The sequence below is a fragment of the Mesoplodon densirostris genome, chromosome 1 (genome assembly GCF_025265405.1).
Source record: "Mesoplodon densirostris isolate mMesDen1 chromosome 1, mMesDen1 primary haplotype, whole genome shotgun sequence".
NCBI classification, from domain to species: domain Eukaryota; kingdom Metazoa; phylum Chordata; class Mammalia; order Artiodactyla; family Ziphiidae; genus Mesoplodon; species Mesoplodon densirostris.
This window is the reverse complement of record NC_082661.1, coordinates 118,912,710-118,931,216: the sequence shown is the minus strand read 5'-3', so window position 1 is coordinate 118,931,216 and position 18,507 is coordinate 118,912,710. Positions and strand designations below refer to the sequence as shown.

The 18,507-nt window shown below is 41.4% G+C and overlaps 1 protein-coding gene across 3 annotated transcripts in view; it reads right to left on the bottom strand.

Moving 5' to 3' along the window:
* Positions 1-17,037, bottom strand: part of BICC1 (BicC family RNA binding protein 1) — a 304,425-nt gene extending 287,388 nt beyond the window's left edge. For 2 of the 3 annotated variants that reach the window (XM_060108607.1, XM_060108618.1), the window contains exon 1: positions 16,667-17,037. In XM_060108607.1, the coding sequence (XP_059964590.1) occupies positions 16,667-16,856 (190 nt within the window). In that variant the 5' untranslated portion in view covers positions 16,857-17,037. The remainder of the gene's footprint in view (positions 1-16,666) is intronic. The other variant, XM_060108598.1, reaches the window with a different exon arrangement.
* Between the last annotated feature and the right edge of the window lie 1,470 nt (positions 17,038-18,507).

The window sequence follows — 18,507 nt, the reverse complement described above, 5'->3', positions numbered from 1 at the left end:
GCCTAGCTGCTCCGTGGCATGTGGGATCTTCCCGGACCGGGGCACGAACCCATGTCCCCTGCATCAGCAGGCAGACTCTCAACCACTGCACCACCAGGGAAGCCCCTGTCTTTGACTTTTGATTGATTATTTTGTATGGACTTCGTTGGGTTCTTCCTAGTTGGACTCTTTCAAGCTTCTTGAATTTGGATGTTCATTTCCTTCGTTAGATTTGGGGAGTTTCCTGCCATTATTTCTTCAAAGAAGCTCTCTGCTTATCCCTCTCTTCTCTTCAGGGACACCCATATAGTATATATAGTCCCTCTGATAGTGTCCCATAAGTCCCTTAGGCTTTTTTCACTTTTCTTCATTTTTTTCCCTATCATTCCTCTGATTCAATAATTTCAAATGAACTGTCTTCAAATTCAGTGATTCTTTCTTCTGCTTGACCGAGTCTGATATTGATCCCCTCTGGTGAATTTTTCAATTCAGTACTGTATTCTTCAGCTCCAGAATTTCTGTTTGGTTCTTTTTTATAGTTTCTCTTTTTTGATGTTCTCATTTTGTTCATATATTGCTTTCCTTATTTAATTTACTGTGTTCTCTTACAGTACACTGAGTTTCTTTAAAATGATTATTTTGAATTCTTTGTCAGGTAATTCATAGATCTTTATTCCTTTAGGGTCAGCTTCTTGAGATTTATTTTGTTCCTTTGATTGAGCCATGTTTTCTTGCTTTTTTGTGTGCCTTGTTATCTTTGTTATGATTTTTGCACTTAAAAAACAGCCACCTCTCCCAACCTTTATAGACTGGCTTCGTACAGAGGAAGACTTCCGTATCAATCAGCCTAGCTAGAGATTCTGGGGGCCTTTCAAACCTTTTACAAGCATGCCTCTTCTCCAGGCATGCTGGGTGAAGGGAGGTCTGCTGGTTTCTTTTTCATGAGTCTCTCACTCCCTCTGATGTCTGTCTGCAGTACTGCAGGTTCTCTGGCACTGCCATAGGCTGCTAAGCTCTCTTTAGTTCTCAACAACCTCCAGGTATCAAAACTATGCCAGTTCTCCCATCAGTACTCCAAGTCAGGCAAAATAGAAACCAATCCCTCGGGTAGTCCCCAGAAAAGCTGGAAGGCTGAAGTATGTTCCACTATTCTCTTTGCCTTCCAAGGGAGCAGCAGCATATTGGGCTTTTTCTCTCAATTGCTAGCTCTGCTGGCTTGGGAAAGGGGCTGGTGTAGGTGAAATGAAACCATTTTTCTAACCCATTTCACTGCAGCTGTTCTTGCCTGGGCATTCTCATAATGGCTTTTTGAACTGTATATTGTTGTTAAGTCAGTGTTTCTGTCAGGCAGTGAGTTCTGGAGCTCCTTACTCCACCATCTTTCTGGCCACAGAAAGGTTTATTTCTGTAATCTCACATTACAGCAAACTCAACAGAAACATACACAATAGAAGTCATCAAAAATTTACAGTAAAGACTTTTCTTTGATTTAGAACAAAGAGTATGTCACATTTTAAACATCCACTTCTCTGTCTCCCCTTTTCTTTTTGCATTCAAAGTATATAAAGATATTGTACTGTAGGGACTTCTCTGGTGGCGCAGTGGTTAAAAATCTGCCTGCCAATGCAGGGGACATGGGTTTGAGCCCTGGTCCAGGCAGATTCCACATGCCACAGAGCAACTAAGCCCGGGCACCACAACTATTGAGCCTGCGCTCTAGAGCCTGTGAGCCACAACTACTGAAGCCTGTGCCTAGAGCCTGTGCTCTGCGACAAGAGAAGCCACTGCAATGAAAAGCCCATGTACCACAACAAAGAGTAGGCCCCGCTTGCCGCAACTAGAGAAAACCCATGCACAGCAATGAAGACCCAATGCAGCCAAAAATGAAAAATAAATTTTAATTAATTAATTAATTAATTAAAGATATTGTACCGTATACACCATCTCACCCCCACTACATTTCATCTCTGATTCCAGTCAGGCTACAGTAAATGGCTCTGCTCATATGTAAACCCACTTTGTACTGACAGTGCCTCACCTCAAGCTTACAGCAGACAGACTTCTCATGTCCTGCTCTGGGAGTTTGCTGGATGTATTCAGGGGCTGATAGGTGTCACATGTATGTAACCCAGAAGTACAGAAGGGGCAAACCTCATGGGGCAACCCTCAATCCTCTTCAAATAGGGACAGAAGCTGATAGACAAATGATTCTTTGAGTCCCTTATATGGATGATTTATGGATACAGACTCTGCGACTCACCAGAAATAGCAATCACCCTCAAAGGTAACCAACTCAATTATACATCATTGTAGAGGCTTTGCCTTCTTCCCCATGTGACTCTCCTTATTCCCTCACTTCCTCTCCTTGAGAGTACTTCCCAAATAAACTAGCTATCGCAAGCCCTCATCTTGTGGGAGAGAGGTAGGCAACCCCAGACTACGATGCACATTAAGTAAGCACAGCCTTATTCTATGGGATCTCCTTTTCTTTTCTATTAACAAATTCAGGTAGGTTTCCTCTCTTCCACTAGATTGTATTCCTCTTAAAGGTAAAGGGCCTCATTCACTTATGCAGTCCCATTACATGACTTCATGATTTTAACACATACAGTAATTTCCCACTGGGTTTTTCAAATGGCTTCACTATTCCTGAATAATTTATAATGAGAGACAAATTTCACAAGGTTGAAAGCTAATGATTCATACAGAACTTCAAAATCAAATCCATTTTAATAATATTTTTTGCTCAAGCCTACTTGTTTCGACTTGGTCAAATAAACTTTCATAAATAATGCATCCCAGATATTCATTCACTGATAGTGAATTTTTTTTTTTTGGCCACGTCGTGTGGCTTGCAGGATCTTAGTTCCCCGACCAAGGATTAAACCCAACCCCAGCAGTGAAAGTGCTGAGTCCTAACCACTGGACCACCAGAGAATTCCCAGTAAATATATTTTTGAAGCTATCTTTCTGTTTAGGTGACAGTATGACTGCCAGCAATGTTTTACTAAATTACAGATCCCTGTAAAATAAATTAAAACTCTATAGATCTATGCTAATCTTGGGTTCCTATTTCCCACATAAAATTTTTTTTAATTTAAGAAAAACAGTCCCCTGGACTAAAATAAACATTTCTTTATAGGATTGCTCCTGCAATACTAAAGCTAAACATATATTTTCCTGACTTTTTAAAATTAAATCATTATAATCAAGCAATTTAAAAGGTTATAAAAGCTTGTCAGAATATTGACTTTGGGACTTCCCTGACAGTCCAGTGGTAAAAACTCTGTGCTTCCAATGCAAGGGGCATGGGTTCAATCCCTGGTGGGGGAACTAACATCCCACATGCCACACGGCCAAAAAAAAAAAAAAAAGACAAATATGCAAAATATTGACTTTGTTTGAATGGCACTTCAAAAGCTCAGCATATGATAAAGGAATCAATTCAAAACATAGATAATACAAGCTTTAGTGGTATTCTGTACAACACAAGAGAAATATTTTGCTAGTTCTCAATAACTGATAAGCAATTAAAGCGATTCTGAAAATACTTAAAATCTGGACATACAGATGTCTTTTCAATTGAGATTTTACTCTAATGAATACTATTATGTTTCCCTGCTACATTTCTCTAGTGGTTTACATGATAGATATAAACCCTGGCATGTGGAACTTGATAACTGGACACACTGGCAAAGGAGGAAGGAAAATGTGACAAAAAGATGCTACTTGGGGAAGCATACGATCTCCTTTGTTCATCTAACACAGTGTGTCAACACCAGCAAGTCTCAACTATGGTTTACACTGTCATTCCTGCTCAGTTACTGCAGAAAACCTTAAATTAGCTAACATCTAGCCCACAGAATAGAGGGCACTGTAAACCTGACTGCCAAGATGTCAGAAAGCAGAGCTTGTGGTCAGCTGCGTGGGAATACTTGCTCCTCCAAAGATACTCCAACTGTCTTCATTCCAGCATCTTCCCCGTTTGCTGTGAATGCTCATGTGCGTGTTTCAGATCAAGGCAAATTCGTACCAAAACTACTCATGGATGTAGAGCTGAGTCAGACCCTAACACCACATGCCAAGTACTATTGGGCTTGTACTGTATACTGTGCAAAAGACTCAGAATACTGGAGTTGGAAAGGATTTTAGCGAACATCTAATCCAAACCCTAAAAAGTTAAATAACTTATACAAGATGACAGTGTCAGTGGAAAGACCAGGTCATGAACTCAAGTTGCCTTGGGTTCCCAGTCACTCACTCTGCTGCGAGGAGTGGTTTATTTCCCTTAACCCAAAATACCTCAGTGAGTATCCTAGTGCAATGAACAAACTAACATAAAAAAACATCGCTTATCTGAGATGCTTTAAAAGCATATTTAAACAAGTATCTGGAGATGTATTATTCTAAGAATAAGACAATCTGTAACCGAATAAATTGAAAAATTATATTCACCATGACAAACTTCAATTTATAAAACTAATCAGACACAGCCATAAATTATCCCACATTAACATCACTTGAATTAAGTTTTGCATATCCTCATTCAAAACACCACGCTAATGCACTATCACTAATAACACCACATTCTACACAAGCCCTAGACTGAGGGTGAAGAAAGACTACCTTGCACGTAGGGAATTACTCTGCCTTACTTACTTATGTAAGGCAGAACTATTTGGTGTTTCTTAAGGCCAAGCACATGCCCTAGCTTTAAAGTTCCATCCTATGAGGTCAATGCCAGGTCCACCAGCCCAAAATGGTACAGTCTTTAATCCAGATCCATCATGAGCCATTTACTGTGCAAACACACACAGGTATTTTCATAGCACTGGGCTGGAGGCTGCACAGGAATAAGAAATGAACTTGAAACATGTAGACCAAGTACAGGGCACCAACTGTGAGCCAACTTCACATACATTCTCATATGATCTTCAAAAAAACCCTAGGAGAGAGGTATTATTATCCCAGTTTCACAAAGGAAGAAACAGAGGAAACTTAACCAAAGCTAGCATAAGGCAGCACTCTGGAACGTCTGCACTCTCACCAAGAATTCTAACCACCTCTGTGCCTACCACCACAGCCCTGTGCATTTCGGCAGGGAACTGAGGAAGCAATAAAACCCTTTCTGGAGTACAGTTTATCATCCTAGACTCAGATTTGATATGTCTCCACACTACGTAACAGCTATGACTCTGTAACAACCCCAAGAGGAAAACCAGTGTCTAGGTCTACTCAGAATTCCAAAAAGAAACCCAGGCCCCAGATTTAAAGGACTTACAGACACAAACTAGAGGACAAACATATGGACACCAAGTGGTGGGGGGGATGAACTGGGAGATTGGGATTGACATATATACACTACTGATACTATGTATAAAATAGATAAGTAATGAGAACCTACTGTAGAGCACAGGGAACTGTACTCAGTGCTCTGTGGTGACCTAAATGGGAAGGAAATCCAAAAAGAGGGGATATATGTATACATCTAGCTGCTTCGCTTTGCTGTACAGTGTAAACTAACACAATACTGTAAAGCAACTATACTCCAATAAAAGTTAATTAATTAAAAAATAAAATTAAATAAAAGAGTTATAGCTTTTGTGTCTATAAAACAAAGACCCAGACAGCATCTGTATCTATTGGGTTGTTGCATGAGAGGCTGAGATGACTGAACAGGCATAAAGCACCAGAACAGTGTCTCACACATAGTAAGTGCTCAATTAAAGTTGGCCACTGCTTTCAAAATCGCCGCTATTCTTCAGTAATCATATTCCTCAAAATTTTTTCCTCAGAATATAGTTTCAAAGGAGAAAAAAGCTATGTAATTCGCATTCACCATAAGGTGGTCTATAACTGCAAAAAAATTTTTTTTGATCAAAGGTATAATTATCTAACCATAAAATTTTAATTCTGAAAACTTGCTTAGAAACACAAAAACATTTAATATATTAGATTAATGCTGAATACAAAACAGTAGTCAATGCTACAACAACAGCTACATAACCCCTATGCCAATAGTCAAGGACTGTATTTCAAGGACTACATTTTAAGGCAGAAAAATGAAATAGCTGTTAGGGAAGGTGAGATTACCAATGATTATTTTTCTTTTTAAAAGTTCCCCTTCATACTGCTTTTGAAATTTCTGTAATAATAAATGTGTGCTCTTAACTTATTTGATAATATATTAAACAGATGTCTGTTACACCTGACTTTATAGGAGTCTGCAGGACAACTAAATGCATTCTGAGTCTGCTGTGCCATAATAAAGACAGTATATCCTTTCCACAGAAATATATAGGGTTGTGCTCTTCCCCCAAGTTCCTTACAAGCCACTCTCTAAACAGTGTTGTGCCAGTTATAAATTATGCTCCTAGACTAAAATGCTTCAAGGTGGTTTAATAACATGGAGAAAGTACTAGGTTCAAGGGTAAAGGGAATCAGGGCTTCCCTGGTGGCGCAGTGGTTAAGAATCCGCCTGACAATGCAGGGGACACGCGTTCGAGCCCTGGTCCGGGAAGATCCCACATGCCTCGCAGCAACTAAGCCTCTGCGCCACAACTACTGAAGCCCACGTGCTTAGAACCCATGCTCCGCAACAAGAGAAGCCACTGCAATGAGAAGCCCGTGCACCGCAACAAAGGGTAGCCCCCACTCACCACAACTAGAGAAAGCCTGCGCGCAGCAACAAAGACCCAACACAGCCAAAAATAAATAAGTTTTTTTTTAAAAAAAAAAAAGGGTAAAGGGAATCAAAGAAAGAAAAGGACCTGAACATTCTTAATTTTGATCACCATCATCTAACTATCTAGCAATATTTCTCAAAGTGTATTCTTGGCAACACCTACATTAGACTCACACGAGATTCTTTTCAAAATACAGATTCCTACCACAAAATACAGATTCAAACCTACAGAGTTGGAATCTCTTGAGAGGCCCAGAGTTTGCCACTTTGTACAATCTCCCCAGGTGATTTTTATGCACACAGATTTTAAGAACTAGTGATTCCCAGACATGCTACTCAGGTATGATAAACATAATTCAAAGTTTGCTATGAAAGAAACAAACAGAACTCTAATTCTGGATTGGTGATTCAATTTATCCTTATTTCTCACAACCGTCAGCTCAAATAAGTGAGGATGTGGGATCACAGGTACAAGGGGAAGAGAGCCAACAAATTTGTCTCTTCTGCCTACCATATGAATCTTTCCAGAAAAATTTTTTGCAAACTTTATCAAAAGCCTTAAAAATATCTATCCCCTTTGAGCTAAAATTTTCACTAGTAAGAATTTTTCCTCTGAGAATAATTAAGGATGGGAAAAAAAAAGGTTTTTAGGTAAAAGTATTTGGGGCAGCAGTGTTAACATTCATCACCTGCCAATTCTTGAGTATATGCACTACATTTGGCACTGGTGCATGCCTGACATATAGTATTTTTAACCCTCACAACCTAGAAATTATATTCATTCCATTTTAGAGATGAGAAGACTGAGGTTCAAAGAAATTATTAACTTGCCCCAGGCCACACAACCAATAAATGATAGAGTCAGGACCTGACTCTGGGACATTCTGAGTAGAAACATTAGGTTTTTTTCCACTGCCCGGCCACTTAAAAATATTATAAAATATCATAATGTTTAAGCAAATCATGACATGTCAAGGTATATTATATAGCTATTTAAAACCATGTTCTTCCTTATCTACAAAACAGAAACAGAGTTAAAGATGTAGAAAATAAACTCATGGCTACCAATGAGTAAGGGGCAGGGGAGGGATAACTTGGAAAATTGGGATTGACATTACACACTACTACATTTAAAAAGATAACTAATACGACCCTACTGTATAGCACAGGGAACTCTACTCAATACTCTGTAATGGCCTATATGGGAAGAGAATATAAAAAAGACTGGATATATGTATATGTATAACTGATTTACTTTGCTGTACACCTGAAACTAACACAACATTGTCAGTCAACTCTACTCCAGTAAAACTTTTTAAAATAATAAAACCATGTTCTTCAAGAATCTTTCATGAAATGAAAAATATCCGTGATACTTCCCTTCTTTTTCACTTTACATTGTATGATCCCAGTTTAGAATTTAAGGGGCACAAGTCACACAAGGGTAGGAACCATATCTATCTTGGTTTTGTCTGCACCCCCAAAGCCCAACACTGTACCTGACATATACTAGGAACTCAATATCTGTTGCAAAAACAAATTATGTGTGAGCATACTTTTTAAAGACCAGGAAAAAATTCCCAAAATATTATCAGTGGTTATTGCTGGATTCTGGACTTAGGGGTGACTTTTGGTTTTTCTTTTTTGCATCTGTTTGTATTTTCAAGTATTCTATAATAAGTTTGATTACTTTCATAACCTGAATAAAAAATACAATGGCTAATTTTCAAATCTTATGTTTAAGCATCTTCTTATACAAGAGAGTTAAGCTCCAGATCAACTCAGTATGCAGACTAATATGTGGTTTATCTTATTCACTGTAACAGAGAAACTACTTTATAGCTAGAAAGTGAGCATTATCTTTTTATATGCCAGCATCATAAATGGGAACAGGATTTAATATGTGTTACAAATATAAATGCTTTCATCAACTATAGTTATTAGTAGCTTATTAGGTAGTAAATGGATTTTTAAGTGTATAACATCTACAAAATGTTTCTATTAATGGTTTGTGCATTTTGGATACTTCCCTAAATACTAATACCATAAGGATTAAAAATCAAATGTGGTGGCTTTTGCAGCATAACAACAAGGGTTTCTTGCCAAGATCATCCCCACACTGCAAAAGACATTATAGGTTAACATTAAAATTGTGCCTTAGGACTTCCCTCGTTGCTCAGTGGTTAAGAATCTGCCTGCCAATGCAGGGAACACGGGTTCGAGCCCTGGTCTGGGAAGATCCCACATGCCGCGGAGCAACTAAGCCCATGTGCCACAACTACTGAGCCTGCGCTCTAGAGCTCACGAACCACAACTACTGACCCCACATGCCTAAAGCCTGTGCTCTGCAACAAGAGAAGCCACCGCGATGAGAAGCCCGCGCACCACAACGAAGAGCAGCCCCCGCTCGCCGCAACTAGAGAAAGCCTGTGTGCAGCAATGAAGACCCAGTGCAGCCAAAAAAATAAAATACAAATTTTAAAAAAAAATTGTGCCTCATCCCAGGTAGTTTATTAAGCATTTTACATAAAGGAATATTCATAGTCACTATTATCCCATGCATTTTTAAAGAACTAGATTTTTAAATAAAGAGAATGAACCAAGGATGAGCCAACCGGTATTTTTATTAGCTCATCATTCTGGACAATTTCAAACAGCAAAACACGGCACAATTCTGATGATAATTCTATTATCAAACTGCCTCCAAAATGACTTCATCTTCTGAACAAATTCTGGCTTCGTTGGCCAGATGCTATTGCAGTGGCCACTCCAAGAAAACCCTAAAGAAGGGCAGAAGCGTGAGCTACACTGAAACTGTCTATTCTAAAAGCGACTTGAGATGGGTGGTGGGAGGGGAGGAAGTAGGAGGGGAGAAAGGATATCTTAGGGTAAGAAAAGGTAAAACGTCGGGGAGGGAAGGACTGAGAGTCTGGGGTTAGTAGATGCAAACTATTACATATAAGATGGATAAACCACGAGGTCCTACTGTACAGCACTGGGAACTATATTCAGTATCCTGGGAGAAACCATAATGGAAAAGAATATAAAAAAGAATGAATATATGTGTATAACTGAGTCACTTTGCTGTACAGCAGAAATTAACACAACACTATAAATCAACCATACTTCAATAAAAAATTAAATAAATTAAAATAATAAAATTTTTTAAAAAGGTAAAATGGACGTTTGTATTGTGTTATATGATTTTCAATGAAAAAACACCTGACAGGCAGAAAACAGTGGAGGAGAAAAAGACACTTACAGTACTTGGGGGCCCTAGGTCTTGTTTGTAAAAGGAGTAACAACATGAGAACTGCTTTCCATGATCAAAGCTGTTTTCTCTTTGGGAATTAGGTTTATTCCCAGACTATGCCAAGAAGAAATTCCACCCACATAAGCATTACCAAATCATCTAGATTTCTAGGGGTTATCAATGCAGGCCAAAGTCTCTGACACAGGGAAGCTTTTGCATCAGGCACAACTTGGAATTTCTGTCACAGTGCCCTCTGCTTTGCCCTTTGTGGGGAAACTACGGGTTGGATCACTTGGCATCCATTCTGACTCCCTTCTTCCTTGCCTACTTCTACGAAAGAAGCTAGAAAAGAAGTCGCTTTCCCAGAATCTCTTGTAGCAAAGAGTGGCCAAAGAAATACAGATGGAAGTTCCAGGAGAGAGAATTCTTTGTCACACAAAAAGGCAAAATCTTGAATAAAAAAACAAAACAAAACATTTTTGTTTCCCTCCCTTTTCCTTGCAGAGACCACAGGCGCATCTCAAGGCATAGCCTTGGCCAGACTGCACCAATGAGGCCAAAGCCATCAGCTGGGATGGCCGAGGTCAGGGGGTAGGTTGCTGGGCTCCCTGAAGCCCCTGAGCAGCTCTTGGGGCCTGGCCCTCTTAGTCCCAGATTTTTTTGTTTCAACAGGAAAATAACCCCCTGGCTTGTTTAAGTCACTCTGTGTTGGGTTTTCTGTTAGTCACAGCCAAATAAATACATTCCTGCCTGTTAAAATCATCGATATAACAAGCCCTTTCTATGTTTTAACTTATCAATGATCAACTTAAGCAAAACCCCAGAAGTCTTCACAGAGATAAGACTGACAGAGAGCACTGACCCCCTGCCCACGAGTGCAGGGCTGTAACACCCTCTCACAGCATCCTAGCGGGGCTCTGCAAGAGGTGAAGTTAGGACCCCAACCCAGGCCAGCCTGATAGCAGTTCCTGAACTCTTCACTGCCAGGCTACACAACCTCTGATGGATTTTATTCATTTAGTTTCTAAAACAATCTGAACCTTCAGTTCTGCTCTCTGAGCCTACTACACTTGTCCTAATAAACTTTTCTGATTGGAGGAAGACTTTCACTGAAGAAAAAAAAGAAAAGATTAATATGCAGTTGTTTTAAAAAACAAAAACAAAAAACCTGACAAGCATTTGCTTTCCAGTGTTTTGAAATCCTTATGCATCACATGGCACGGGGCTGCTAGGACTGCTGCAGTACCATCTACCAAACACCACGTGCCTGGCACTGAGCTCCACTTTTCACACACATCATCTCGTTCTGTGCTCACAACACCCCTGGAAGATAGGACCTTCATGGTCCCCATTTTACAGGTGAGCAAACAGAACACGTTAGCCCAGGCGCAACATTTTCTTTGAAAAAGTCTTCCAAGAGACCAATGAATGACAAGTTCAGAGCAACATCAAACTACAATGGAGATTAAAGGATTTTTGCGGCTAATCTTTAGTAAAAATATTAGAAGTGACAGGCTCCGGACCGTTCAAAGAATGAAAAATACTCAAAGCAAGAACAATGACAGCTAAAGAGAGTGCAAAGCCCTCTCCTCCTGCACAAAAATCTAAAACTCCACACTCGTGTCCAATACAGCTTTACTCGGTACATGCTCATCCACCTTTACAAGGGGCTAATACACTGGGCATACGGTGAGCTACCAGGAAGGCCAATAAAAATATTTAGATAGCTGTGAATGTTCATTTATTATAAACCATTTAATTCATTTTCAAATATATTTGATTTTCATTTTCAATAGAAGAATGTGCATTTTATGAACTATGGTTTATAATAAATATGGTTATTAGTGATTTATTCAGCACTTACTCTGCGGCCAGCGCTGTGATGTTTTACATCCATCTTTTTTTCTCTTAATGGTCACAACCACCTCAGATGTAGGCACGATGATTAACACCCCCTTTCACAAATGGGGCTGCAGGTAATGAATTTTCCCAAGCTCCCTATTTAAAGGTAGGACCAAGACTCAAATCCAGATCTGGCCAAGAACACTTTGCTTTCAACCATTAAGCTTCATAAAGTTATTGGATTTGTTCTTATTGTTTATTAGCCTTAATCAAGCCATAGCTACAAAACTACATTCAGCTTAGCTCTTGTTTACTTTCATTTTCAGCACTCCCCCATTCTCATATATTTTTATTTCATCTCTCTCCCTGATCCCACAAAAGCATCTAAAAGATTATTCTCTATTTACCAAATTATAAGACAATCTTCACTAAAGTTTGCCAAATTAAAAAGATATGTAGGGACTTCCCTGGTGGCGCAGTGGTTAAGAATCCACCTGCCAATGCAGGGGACATGGGTTCGAGCCCTGGTCCAGGAAGATCCCACATGCTGTAGAGCAACTAGGCTCCACAACTACCGAGCCTGTGCTCTAGAGCCCGCGAGCCACAACTACTGGAGCCTGCGCGCTGAGAGTCTGTGCTCTGCGACAAGAGAAGCCACCGCAATGAGAAGCCCACACACCGTAACGGAGAGTAGGCTCCGCTCGCCACAACTAGAGAAAAGCCCATGCGCAGCAACGAAGACCTAGCCAAAAAAATAAATAAGTTAATTAATTTAAAAAAGAAATTAATTAAAAAAGAAAAATTTAAAAAAAATTTTATGTAATTATATAACTGCTGCTCTTGCTTTTAATCACTGTGTGATCAGCTGTTTTAGTGGCTAGTTCTACTCAAGCAAGCAGTGATCAGTGATTCCTGTTCTGCCCATCACTGTGAACATGTAAAAACATGTTTGTTTATTTTTAATTTTTTGGCCACGCCGCGTGACATCTTAGTTCCCCAACCAGGGATCCAACCTGTGCCCCCTGCATTGGAAGCACAGAGTCTTAACCACTGGGCCAACAGGAAAGTCCCCAAAACATGGTTCTTAATGTCTTTAACAGCAATATCCTAAAAGCCCACCAGACATCAACCTCAATTCATAAAAACAGGCCACTGGCCCCAGCCCATAATTCTTTCTATGATGAAATACAAGGGATTCCAAACCTTGAAAATGCCTATGAGTCTAAATTTTATGTAGGGATTTTTAACTGTACAGCACGTGTATATGTTTTTCAGTGTAAAAATAAAAGTATAATCATAAGATGTAAACAACCCCAAAAGAAGAAAAAGGAAAAAAAAAAAAGGAAAAGTATAAATGTACAAATTCCATGTTTCTCTCTCAGGACACTGGCCAACACCAAGGCTATATTTCTGACTCCTGACCCATTTATTTGCTACCTTCTCCCAGACTTTCCTCTAGACCACTCTTCTCCCTCTTTGCATACCATAAATCACATTTAATTGACTGAAATGAATCAATACTACTATCCCACATGAAATATGAAGTCTAAATTCTGGAGATCAGTATTAAGTAAAACAAGAACAATTTTTCTTCATTATTATGTTGTCCGTCATATCTATTCCAAGGCCTACTATCCCCATCAAAAACCTAAACTAAACTTGAAAATCAATTCCCATTTACATAACTGTTGACTAATATAATCAATAATCTTCATTTAGATTCAAACAGAGGTGTCAGATACTCTGCATGGCTGTTCCAAAGTAGTTATTAGATTAAAAAACAAAAGCAAAAAATAAAAAACTAGTGATCTTTTTCCCTACATTTTTGGCCTGGTGGATTTTATGTGTATCAGTTCTTTGGGGATTCATCCAAGAATGGTATTTCATTTCTTTGACCACTACCCTAACTGCCCATATTTTAACCTCACTGAATTTTTGGTCCATTGCGTAGAAGAATTTCTCTACTAATAAAAATGCAACCCATTAAAGATTAACTTACCCCCAGGACAGTCTCTCTGGAAACAAATTCCAAGCATTATAATCACCAATTTGCACTATGTAGACTTAAAGGCAGAGAATCTTATTTATCCTGATTTAAATTGGAAACCTGCACATATTTTAAGGCGACTGTGCAAGGAAAAACGGCAAATCCAAATTCACAATAATCAGAAACCCAACCAGGCAAATACAGACTTTTCTTAATTGGCACTTTTCAAATGAAAAACTTTCCACCCAAGGATATCTAACAATATTAGAATATTGACTTTCCAAACTTCCTACCTTGTTCTCTATTTTACTTCTGCAATTATGAAACTGCCAAATCCTTTTGTTCTCTAGATATTTAGATATAGACTACTGTCAGAAATTGTGATAGGCATTGTAAGTCATTTGAATCCATGTTATAATATTTATTAATAGTAATAATAAAATCAACTGATATATATTAAGCTGTTAGCATTTATAAAAGTGTGACAAGTTTTAGCTTATTAGGCTTTATCTCTGTTAATTCTCATGAAACTCTAAGAGAAAGGTACTAATATCCGTCCCATTTTACAGACGGACAAACTGAGATGGGGAGGTGCCCAGGAACTGTCCCAAGGTTCCACAGGGAAACTAGGTCTGAGTGATTCCAGTTGCCCACGCTTGCTTTAACCACCTAGTATCGAGCAATGAGACACATGATTATGTTTGGTTCAGAAACTAGTCTTATTCCTTCAAACATGGTGGTTCTAACAAAATTTGACACTAGGAAGCATGAATGACAAAATGCCTTGGTACACAGTGCACTGGGTGTTATTGTCAAATGTGTTCAAACTTACTATCTTAGAAGGCATAATTCACTTATTAGTGATTCTGGAAAGTTAATCAAAGCACTATGTTCAATTATTCAAGAAATCTTTGGAGTTGAAGTGTGAATACTTCATTAATTCATAGGTTGTTGAAGAAATACTAACTTAAGAGTTTCTGTAAAAGAAACTTCATCACAGCAAAGCAATTTTAAACTATCTCATGTCAGAATATCATATCTACAAAGGGAATGGCCTTCAAATTTTAAAAAATGTCTTACCTATATTTCATTTTATTCTAAATGGAAATTAATTAATTCAAAAAAGAAATCCACTTCTAAAGCTCAGGTTATGCAAGAGGGCTTCCGAGGAGCTAACATCACTGTCTTTACTTGCATGTGCATAGGCAAGACAGGGAAGGAGGACGTAGAAGATCCATCTTTCACAACCCTCCAAATGTACAAAATAAACTAGAAACTTGTTGAAAGGGTAGGTATATGTGTTATCAGTTCAACCCAAACAATCTCACAACAATATTTTTCTGAATAAATGTAATATTTTGTTTTATAATAGGAACTAGGCAAAAAAGAACCACGGAACAAATGGAATAACTAAAATAGGTTACTGAAAGGCAACTGGGGCTTTAATTTCCAAATCCACTTTGCAATATTCCTATTTGAACAGTTTATCACAGAAGTAACTCTCCTAGAAAGTTACATAATTTAAGGAGGAAAAAAGGAGGGAGTAAGACAGAGACATGATAAGCACTGGGGATGTTTATCAATAAAAATAAGCAACAAGAGAGATAAGTTTCTAACTCATCCAAAAACGCCTACCAAACACTCTTGCTATTTGTTTCCACCAAGTTATTGTTTTGGAAAACATCTTGTTCTGTCTTAAAATAACCTGCTTAATTGTTCTAAAAAACCACTGCATTTCCACGGAGGGCTAAATAGCTCCCACACTGAGATGCACTGACTGATCAAGTCAAAGTAAATTAGGCACCAAGCCACAAAAGAAAGTTGGAAAGCTCCAATCCTCCCTTCATATAAGGATACGAGCTACTGAATGAATCCACCACTGCACCCTTAGTGAAAGTAATGCCTGGTCCCTCTACTATTTTAAGAATAACCGTCATTCAAATTACCTTATTTCTCTGAATGATGGAAATGAACCACACCGGGGACTACAGGTAAGCTAGTAATTTAACATTTTTAGGGAAGATCAAAATTACGTTGGACATTTTAGCATTCACTCTGAGAACTCCAATCCTCCCATTAAAAGTCAAAATTTGTTCCCAGTCCTGTATGGTTAAAGCTGTTACGCCTGGGAAAGTCCCAGAGAAACGAGGGAGTTTAAAAAAAAAAAAAAAAAAAAAAAAACAATTGTGAAAGACAAAGTCAGATAAATACCCATAATACGGGAAGACTTTTATGAACCGAGTGTAACTCAAGATGTGTTTTATAAGCCTGTCAGGCGATGAACACGCACTGTCCCCCAACCCAGCAGCACTGCCCCCCAACCCAGCAGCACTGCCCTGACACAATCCCCACACTTTGGCCGCTCACCCCCATGCCGGCCCCTCTTACTCCGGGTGCGGGGCGGGAACTCCTGTCTTAAGCTTTGACATCTGCAGAGCGTTTCCCAATAGCGAGACAAGGCCCCTCAGCTGGAGGAAGTGGATACTGACAAGAGGAGGGAGAGAAAACAGAGACAGAGCTAGAATTCCAGAGTGCCAGAGAGTGGGGAGGGAGTCACGCATACTCTGCGCGGTCCGACTGGGTCCGGATGGCATAGCCCAGGTGTCCGGACTAAAGCTGGCATCTCCAAAGTCCAAGAACGCAACTTGGACGCGCGGGTACAAACACGGCCTTCGGCTTTTCTGAAGTCGGTCAAGTTAGCACAGGGTTCTCGGTGCCCGGAGACCTGGGAGGCGTGGAAGGGTGGAGACTCCCGCGAGGTCTGCACTCCCTGGGTGTCCTCCGGCTCCGCGGGGGAAGGGACGGGGGAACTAAGCCGTCTTTGGGCCGGAGCGGCGGGCGCCGGGACGCGGGGCGGGGATGTTCGGGAAGGAGTCGCGGGCGCAGCCCGGGAGTCCGAGAACGCGGGGTGGATGCCTACCTTGTAACATGGCCTCAAGTTTCTTCCTGTCCACGCGGAAGCGCTCCTCGCTCCACTCGGGGCTGTGCAGGGGCGCTCCGGCGACCAGGTCGTCCTCCGAGCCGGGCATGGGCGAGTCGGTGCTGCGCTCGCTGTTGGAGCCCGGGTCCGACTGCGCCGCCAGGTAGCCGGGCTCGCCTTGAGCGGCCATGGTGGGCGCGCGGCGCTCGGGCTCCGGCTGCGGCCGCCGCTCTGCCTGCGCCGCCGCCTCCGCTCGCCCGCCGGGCTCGACTGGCTCCCCGCGCCGCGGCGCTAGCTCGTGCCCCCGCGGCCGCCGACGCCGCCGCCAACGCCGCCGCCACGGAGCCCCCTGCGCATCCCAGCCCCGGGCGCCGCCTACGCCGCCCGCCGCCCCTGGTCCGGGCCCCGGTCCCCGGCCAGTGGCTGCGCCGCCCCCCGCCAGCAACGCCCGCGCGGAATGAGCGCGCCGCGCCGCCCGCGCCTCCATCCGCAGGGCCCCTGCGCCCCCTCCCCGCCCGCCGCCCCTGCAGCCGCGCGCTCATTGGCCAGGCCGGCCCACGGGGAGCCGCGGCGGGCGGGCGGCCGGCCCCTGGCTCGCGCACTCACTCGCGCGCACACACTCACCACGTACACGCTACCACTTTCCTGCGCTTACACGTCTAAATCTTGTCCCACACACATGCTTTCATAGTTCTTCCGTCACAGACACTCGCAAGTTCAAGCACAGCACCCTCCTGAACGCGCTCGAAGTACACACACAATGCCCCTTCTATTGACGTACACACACTACACCCTAAAAGTCACAGCCCCAGTCGGTCCCACAAGTTTGAAACAGGAGGAAGGAGAAAGAAGAGAAGGATTGCGGAAGAAACAACGTCCATCTCTCTCAGACATCACTGTGGTCCTTGCTTCCAGGCAGCTCATTCGTCCACCAAACGTTAAAACCAGATTTCTCCTCTCATCTCAGCAAAGTGGCCAGCTGCACAATAGGCGGACAAGAGGCTTACTTTTTTTATTGTGAGGAATGGTATTTTCTTTTTTTCTTGAATGAGGTGAGGAGGGAGTCATTTTCTATGTGATTCTCAAGGAATGGATTCAGCTGATTTAAAAAAAAAAAAAAAAAAAGGAGGGCTCAGGAGAAAAGAGGCTCTGAGATTGCAGTGGAGGTTAGCTGGATCCCGCTGGCATCTGGGCAGGGCTGTCTTGTCAGGGACTGAGGGCTTTTCTCTGTTCCCAAGGTCAGTCCCTCCAGCAAACGAACCTCTGATCCTACCTGACCAAGCCAGCTCACCCACTGCCACTCTCAAACCTGAACTTGAAGCACCAGGAAATCCTGTTGGAACTCTGTTTTTCCAGTTCTCATTGATTCTTACTCTCTCGTGACCAAAAGCACAATTTTTTTTTGACATTTTTAGGGGCTGGGGATGGGATAGCTGTTTGTCACCGACCACAGAAGGAGACTTACTGGCCTACATAAGGGGCAAGCCGTATCGTTGGCATGAGCCTGTGGATAATCATGTACTGTGCTTAATTAAGTGAAATTCTTATCAGTTCCGTTGCCTAGTTAACAAGAATTGACTCTGCGCTGAGTACTGTGATGTGATTTGACAGATGAGGACACTCGGACTGTAAGAAGTCAAGTGACATGATTAAGGTCACACAGCAGCAGATAATGGAGCCAAGAATTGAACCCAGGTCTGGGTATCCGGCACAAACCCTGCCTTGTTGAACAGGGAACCCTCCTGCTCAGAGCCACCTCCTGAAGAACCAGGAGCAGATGTACAGCTTAACTGGTCTTTGATTCACCATCCGTGTGCCTTCTCAGAACTTATTACTTAGTG